Source organism: Dipteris shenzhenensis, chromosome 20 (assembly GCF_047967505.1).
Source record: "Dipteris shenzhenensis isolate YYH24624 ecotype China chromosome 20, Dip_SZ_1.0, whole genome shotgun sequence".
Classification (NCBI taxonomy): domain Eukaryota; kingdom Viridiplantae; phylum Streptophyta; class Polypodiopsida; order Gleicheniales; family Dipteridaceae; genus Dipteris; species Dipteris shenzhenensis.
The window spans coordinates 32152333-32160404 of record NC_141615.1 but is presented as its reverse complement, the minus strand read 5'-3'; the positions used below and the strand labels follow the sequence as shown (position 1 = coordinate 32160404).

Here is an 8072-nt window from a genome sequence, read left to right as displayed (position 1 = left end):
CCAGAGCCTTAGCACATGGATGGGTATCTATTTGTCATCATTAGTCCCATATAGGATGGGTAAATTTGGCCTAAGACAGTTAATAGCCACTTTTTCTCCCAACTTGGACGATGGCCTCAAGGTCTTGGGAGTAGAATGGGCCATAGGCACTTGTTCTCCCACCTTGGACCAGGCCTCAAGACGTTGAGGCTGGGATGGGCAATAGCCACTTTTTCTCCCACCTTGGACCATGGCCTCAAGCTACTTGTTTCTCCAACCTTAGGCATAGGATCCCTTTTTAGTGATTGGAAACATAGAATGAGGCATAGTTTCCCACGAAACCTCGACGCTTTTCCCCAAATGAACCTGGGGGAAATTAATGCATACCATGTAAGGTGAAGTCCTTATCCAATTCCCAACAAAAAAAACCCTTTTGTATAAGTTTCTATGAGACTTTAAGCATGGACATAAGCTGAATTTCCTACCATGTTCCCTAAATTGAAACCCTTTGGGCATAGTTTCCCCCACCAAATAAGACACCAAGGTCACATGGTTTAAAAAAACACTTTTTGTTATAGTTTTTTAGGAAACCTCGATCCCCGAACCCTTTCTCACAAAGACACCAAGGTGTGAATGCCATCTAAGATGAATTTCATACCAAATTTAGTTAAAAACCCGTTTAGCGTAGTTTCCCACTAAATGCGAAAAAGACATGAAGGTCAAAGGGTTTTTAAAAAAACCCCTTTTCCCACCAAACTCCTAACCCTTTTCCCATATACAAATGTTGAGGAAAATTAAACTTTCCACTAAAGATGAATTTCCTACCAAATTCCAAAACAACTAAACCTGACAAAAGCATCGAGTCAAGTGGTCAAGCGAGGAAATGCAGCGGATCACTTTATATGAATTTCCTCTTGGAGCGTAGGGGACACGCAAGACCCTGTTCCCATAGAAACCAAGGTGAAATGTTAAGAAAATTAATGCGTTTGACGTACCAAATTCCAAGACCACTAATCTTGGTTAAAGTCATTATAATGGTCCTCGTTTTTTTCCACGAAAGCGAGAAAAAGAAGCGTGCCATGTCAGCTGAATTTCCGCGTGTAGCGTAGGAAGCTTCCTCTTACTTTCCGTGGCGAAGACTTCCAAATTCCAACGACAATTCTGCGAAGCTTCCTCTTGAGCGTAGGGGGCAACGACGAAGCTTCCTCTTACTTTCCGTGGCGAAGACGTCCAAATTCCAACGACAATTCTCCTCTTGAGCGTCTAGTCACGCCTGCACATCGATATATATTCGTAGCTCCGCAGACTCATTTCGTAGCGCCAGTCGTTGTGAGCACTCACTCCTTTCCCACTTACTGGAAGGTTTAGCCATGGCGGACAATTTCTTTGGGAACTTTGGAGCTGTGTCCAACGTCTTGGAAAGCGCCCCCTTCGATCATAGCCGTCTCGCCCGGGTTCATATTGTTAACCGCAATCTTTCTTCCGCCTTCCTTCCCAACGAGGACACGTTGAGGTAAAGACTAGACGTTTCATCTTTGCACAAGTTCTGTGCCTTATACTTTGCTTCAAACGCACAAAAGCGACTTAGAGACTAATCGTGCCTCTGCTGCAGCGAGACGAACGCTGAGTCCCAAGAATGCATGGGGCATGTGAACGACCCGAACTGGCAGTGGCCTTGCTACGAGAAATGGTATTCAAGCAAAGAGGGAAGGTGGAAAACCAGGGAGGCGAGCAAGCCCGGCAATGCGCCCTCGGGTGCTCCAAAGTGGCCATTCGAGGTGATCTCGCTTATCAACTCCCAAAAGGACGCTCCGGATGTCAGCGTGAAGCTCCGCTGTCCACACCTCATAGCCTTCGTGAGGAAGTGTCTGCCACACAAGGTGGAGGCCCTGTGCGAGGAGCCGAGCATCCAGGCGAAAGACATGTTTCTGGCCCGGACCAATCTCGAGCTAGAATTGAAGGAGGCGCAGGTACGCGGCATGGAAGAGGAATCTGGAGAGGAGGAAACGGCGCGCTGGCGGCATCTGAAGCATCTGTCACGCTTTGTGGAGCTGGAATTCAAAGACACAGTGAGCAAGTACGAGTGGATGAAGCAAGAGGGTCGCGTTTCCTTCGAAATGTTGTGGACATTTCTCACGCCTGGCGTAGAGGTGTGTCGAAGGTGCAAGTTATCAGATCAAGCTTGCTACGCGAAGGTGGTGAACGGGCAGTATCACAGCCGTATGTCGGGTAACATTTTTCGGGTGAAGCTGGAGGTGATGGACTACAACGTGGAGAGGTATCGCAAGTGCACTGTCAATTACGACATGGAGGAGTTCGACGGGGAGGTGCCATTCCAGACTTTGGAGGTGTGCCCGTTGTTCCTATTCTCAGCGGAACAGCGGGAGGAGATGGAGGCGAGGTTCGTGGAGAACGGGGAGACTTTCTACAGGGTAGCGGTGGAGCAGCCGTTCTGCTTCATGCGGTTCCAGGGATCGCTGAACTATGTGGAGCTGGTGGGATGCAACTGGCAAGTGAAGAGGCAGAATGCGGATGGGAGGGTGGTGATAGATTTGTTGAGCTTTGCGAAGATGAATCCAGGCTATCCAATGGGGAATGCGCAGCCACCAACGGGGTTGGTGAGGGAGGTGGAAGGGGAGAAGGTGGCGAAGAAGAAGATGATGAAGCCTGGAGAAGAGAAGCTGAAGAGAGGACCTGCGCTGGTATATGGGTTCTCGCTGAGCTTGAAGAAATGGGGATGCTTTGAGGTTGGCGGCCTACGTGAAATCGACTTCAACGACTCCGCCTATGACCAGTTGGTCATGCGAAGCCCAAAGCAAAAGAACATGCTCCGTGGACTCGTCACTCAACACCTCTCCGGGCCCGAACTCGGCCCATGTCGCCGCACCGACGTCATCGCCAACAAGGGCGAGGGTTTCATCGTCCTCTGCTACGGCCCCCCAGGCACCGGTAAGACCCTCACCGCCGAGACACTCGCCGAGATGCTCCACCGCCCCCTCTGGGCCATCAGTGCCTTTGAGCTCGGCGAGGACGCTGGCCAGCTCGAATCTCGCCTCCGCCAGGTCCTCAACATCGCCCTCCGTTGGCGTGCCATCGTCCTCCTCGACGAGGCGGACGGCTACCTCGAACGCCGTGCCTTCAACGTGGATGTGCAACGCAACCTCATGACAGGTGTCTTCCTCCGCCTCCTCGAGTACTATGCCGGGGTCCTCTTCCTCACCACTAATCGTGTCCAAGCCTTCGACATTGCCTTCCTATCTCGCATCTCCCTTTGCATCCGCTACCCCGACCTCGATGATCCACAACGGCTCCAAATCTGGCGCACGCTCCTCACTCGTGCGGGCCTCCCTGACCAACCTGCCCCTCCCAGCCTCCTTTCCCTTGGCTACTCCCTCAATGGTCGCGAGATTCGCAACATTGTGGCCCTTGCCCAAACTTGGGCTCAAACTAGTAACGAGCCCCTCACCCTCACTCATGTGCATGACTCCATGGACCTGGTCGTCTCCGGCTACAAGGCACTCCTACAAGAACCCACCTTGTCTTAAAGTTTCTCCTCCAAGAACATGCTAGCTCATAAATAGATATATTTGCCCTCTTATGCTATAGACTAGAATAGTTGCATCCCTCAAAACGACTTTTCCTAGGCTATACTATTTGCCTTGCTTGTCCTCCACCATCTATGTATTCTCCCTACTTGTTTTCCATAATCTATGTCTCTCCTCTTATACTATAGACTTATAGTCGCATCCCTCCACGACTATTTGTAGGCGATACTATGACATTATACTATGACATAATAATAAATTGTACTTGAAATTGGAATATTTCTCTGTTATTATATGCATCTTTGTTTCTAAATTTAAAATGAAAAGTATTCTTCTTTGGTACCAACTAGTTACCCATTGGTGTCTACACAATCCCAAAGTATATACCAAGTACATACCTTCTTCATGTATGAACTCAGTGTGTCCTTTAAGAATGTAGGATTGTTTGGCTGAAAGAATCTCCAATTCATTTCCTATTTAATGGATGAAACTGAATCATAACTTTGCTTTTGCTCTCTAGAACCAAAAAATTTTCGTTCATCTATTACTTAAATAATTCTTCTAAGTGTTCAAACTCCAATCTTGGACATGACTTTTCTAACACTGCGAGCTTGCACAATAATTTGCGGTGAAATCAGATATGCCTCGCTGGTGGCATGAAGTTTTATCGTAAAGATCTGAAGGCGCGACTCGGTTGATCCTTTGGTGACAATTGAGAGGCAATTCTTGAGACTCTGCACACCGTAGCCATTTGTTGCAACCTTGCACGAAATAGGTCTGCAATTGTTTTTGCAATTATAAATCACTGGATCTGTTCATCAACGTGCTGAAATGAGATTTGTTGCACTGGATGGAGCCTTGAATGTATGCTAGGTTACATGCGGTGTAGTGCAATTTGAGATAAGAAGCTTATAAGCAAGCTCGTAGAGTCGGCCTATGCAAAGAAAAGAAAGCAACAGCAGAAAGCAAGGGCGAAGCGAGCTATGGCAGATCATGAAAATGCTGTATCTAACATGGACAGGAGACGAAAGATATCAAAGGAGATTGTTTCCTTCTTTGAAGAACAAACAAAAGGAATGGACTCAGAAAGTAGAAAGGATATCTTCACGTAAATCTTGTTTCATCCCAATATCAAGCATTTGCATAGTTCCAATGAAGAAGTTTAGTTGTAGCAGGAAGCAATATACGCAACACCTTAACCCATGTTAAACAACCATGGAGCCATGATGAAGTTGTCTTCAAAAGGTCTACTATGATGATGTTGATGAATTCCGATGGGCAAGAATGCCAAGATTTCAACATTGCAAAGGCCTCCAAGCTTTTGGGTGTCCACATGAGAAACTTCTACTCTGCAAAATCTCGCTTGCCCTCGAAGAACAGGAACGTTGTTGCTATCCTCCTGTCGAAGAAAACAACAACAATGCAGCAGCATTACATAGCAAGTTCAAGATATTGTGTCTGCCATTTACTTTATGAACTCAACATACATATGTGCAAACCAGTAAGTAGACAATGCCCCAACAGAATATATTTTCTTCCAAAAAGGACACAATACAAAAGGAGTCCAGATTCCCACCAAATCGTTGTCCTATGTCCTTACCAAAGGGTGTTGTTGTACTACATCCGTGGCACTTATAGCACAACAACACAAAGCAACTATAGACACGCTTGGTAGACGCGCAAAATAGCGGGCGCGTCTATAAGCGTTGCTTGAGTAGAGAAATTACGGGCACGTCTAATAGCGCGTCTAACAGCTCGTCTATTTGCGCGTGTATTAACACGTCTATTTGCGCGTTTAAACTGAGAAAATACGAGCTCGTCTAACATTGCGTTTATCAGCGCGTCTATTTGCGCATGTATTAACACGTCTATTTGCGTGTCTAAACTGAGAAAATACTGGCCCGTCTAACATTGCATTTATCAGCGCGTCTATTTGCGCGTGTATTAGAGCGTTTATTTACGTGTTTACACTGGGAATTAGACGCGTATTTAGACGCAAACCAGAGAATACAGAAAGTGAGATTTTGGTGTACATCATTGCTTTCCAAACATTGCCCATGATTACCAAAGCACATAATTTTAACAAAAACATCAATGCTTTTTTGCAAGCCCACATCTACAAGAATTAAGTGAGGTGAGGAGAATGAGACAATATGTAAAATAGTTTTGCCAATATCAATGATGGGCTACGGTTCAATCTCATCCTCAATGAGATCAACCCTTGCCAAACTATCTACTTCAAAATTCAAACAAGTGTTTAGATCTACAAATACATTCAACCCACTACTACTTGTGCTACTCATGTGCTCATGGAAATCAGCATCACCAATGGTAGGCTCGTCCTCACGGGTAATGGCCTCAATATCTGTATCTCCTATCTCATGATCATCCTCCTCTCTCGTATCACGGTCATCATCACGTCCATGGCCATGATCATCCTCCACACGCTCCATATTAGTAAATGTACTATACATCACTTTGGAACGTGGCATAATAGGTATGACATGCCACCATCTATTATTATCCACCATTGGTTGATAGACAACCTAATTCAAACACAAATACAATCATGTTATTTTTCTTGCATCAAATATTTAAAAGCAAGTATTTTTATATGTGTGCACAATACCTATTCACATTGTTGCGGTAGTACTAGTGTGTCCTTCCTACTTTGCCAAAACTTTGTGGAGTCAATAGTTACAAAGCCACTTGCATGGAGTTTGATTGTTGCATTAGGGCCTCTTTTCACCATGTCCTTAAACCACTTTACATCCAAAACATACACAAAGAAGCGTCGAAAGTCAAGCTTAATAATATCTTGGATTATGCCACAATAATCATCCATGGCTCCATTGGCTCCCTCAAAGCTAGCAATGACGCCGCAATCTTGTGTGTTTCTCTTATCATCAATCCGTTGTGTTCGAAAATGCTTGCCCTCACACCATATAGCATTGAACATAGTGCACTACACTAAGAAAAAATCAATTAAATAAGCAATCTAAATTATTGAAAGCTCCTAACTTATGCATAACATTCTATATACCGACCTTGCTCATGCATCCCCTAGCATACTCCCATTCTTCCATTGTGATATGCATCCCCTCGTCTTTCTCTGCTTTCTCCATTTCATCAAGTAGCCAATCCACATGAATATCCTTTGGAAGTGCTCTTAGATACTGAGGGTATGGCACACGAGATCCGTGGTGTGTATGAAAGAGGGCCCTTTCTGTGTCCTCTTGCCTTTGCATCCTCGTATCTTGTCACCCATCTTTTCATCACATCACTATTAAGCACGCAATAGAGGTTGATACTATTATGCAACTCCGTGTCTATTACTTTGTTGCGTCCTTTCCCTTGAGGCACAATAGAGGTCATCCTTAGGTCTTCATCATCTCTCCATAGTCGTGGGAGAGAGCTATCCACATCAACAAGAAACTCAGAAATATATACAAGTGACTCTTGTACCAACTAACCCTCGGCCATGCTACCTTCGGGTCTTGCATTTTGTCTCATGAAGCCCTTCAAGGTCTTCATGAAGCGCTCGAGGAAGAACAACCATCGTGCATGTATAGTACCGCATATAGCAATCTCATCCACCAAATGCACTATAAGATGTAGTTGGCTTGTGAGAATAGAACGTGGAAATGTCTCCTCCACTAAACAAACCACCTCCACTGACATAACTCGAGCATTCTCAAGCGTGGTGGGATCTATTTCCTTTGAGCTCACATACCTAGAAATGAAAAAGTACAGCATATTAGCAATATGCATTCAAACTTGCATGGAGCATTGATACGCATCATATTTTGTATCATGTAAAGTACCTCACAAGCTCGCCCATCTTGTAAATACAATCTTTCACGTCCTTCGATGCACTACGTGAAATGCTAGTAGGTAGTATGAACTGAACCCATGAGGAGGTGGTTGATTAGTTGCTTATAATTATTCACTCACAAATTTAAAAGGAAAAAGATATTATGCACATAAAATACTTACTTGGAGCATCTTGTGCCAATCATGAGATTTCAAGCCATATAATTGCTCTACACCTCTTTTCTTGCTCTTTGTAAAGGCTCCCTTCAAACACCTCATGCATCTAGTGGGAGTACGAATTGTAGTAATAGCGCGCTTCACCGTCGCCATCTCTAGCTTTGATAACATCCACGGTGCACGAGGTAAAAAAACACGCCCATTTGGTCTCTCTTGTGGCCAAGCTTCATGCATCCTCCCTGTGGTACGTAGATCCTCCCTTATGCCTGCGGAATCTCGTGTCCCATTCAAATGCTCCCAAATGGTAGATGCCACATTCTTGAAGATATGCATGGGATCAAGCAGGTGATTGATCTTGAGGTGGGACCAATATGGTAAACGATAAAAGATGGAGTATCTAAACAAAAGTTGGTGTTAGCGGGGAATCTTTATTTCCAGCCAATATAGCACACAATAGTTACAAACCCTTACCGGCTCATGCCAAGTGGTGGAGGAGTCGTGGAACCGTCCCAAATTCTCATCCAATCTCCCGTGGTGAGTGATTGTGGGAGGACTTCA

The 8072-nt window shown here is 45.1% G+C and overlaps 1 protein-coding gene across 1 annotated transcript; it reads left to right on the top strand.

The window, feature by feature from the left end:
* Nucleotides 1–1308: 1308 nt before the first annotated feature.
* On the top strand, nt 1309–3788 carry LOC147889546 (isoindolinone tripeptide biosynthesis cluster protein B-like). Its single transcript, XM_087392079.1, has 2 exons — nt 1309–1492; nt 1592–3788. The coding sequence occupies exons 1-2, from the start codon at nt 1350–1352 to the stop codon at nt 3522–3524; spliced, it is 2076 nt and encodes a 691-aa protein (XP_087248205.1). The 5' UTR covers nt 1309–1349; the 3' UTR covers nt 3525–3788.
* Nucleotides 3789–8072: the final 4284 nt, after the last annotated feature.

Bases quoted from the DNA above. Each gene is read 5' to 3' on its own strand.
- LOC147889546 (XM_087392079.1), top strand. From the start codon at position 1,350: ATGGCGGACAATTTCTTTGGGAACTTTGGAGCTGTGTCCAACGTCTTG. The intron at 1,493-1,591 runs GTAAAGACTAGA...CCTCTGCTGCAG, and splicing joins CCCAACGAGGACACGTTGAG to CGAGACGAACGCTGAGTCCC.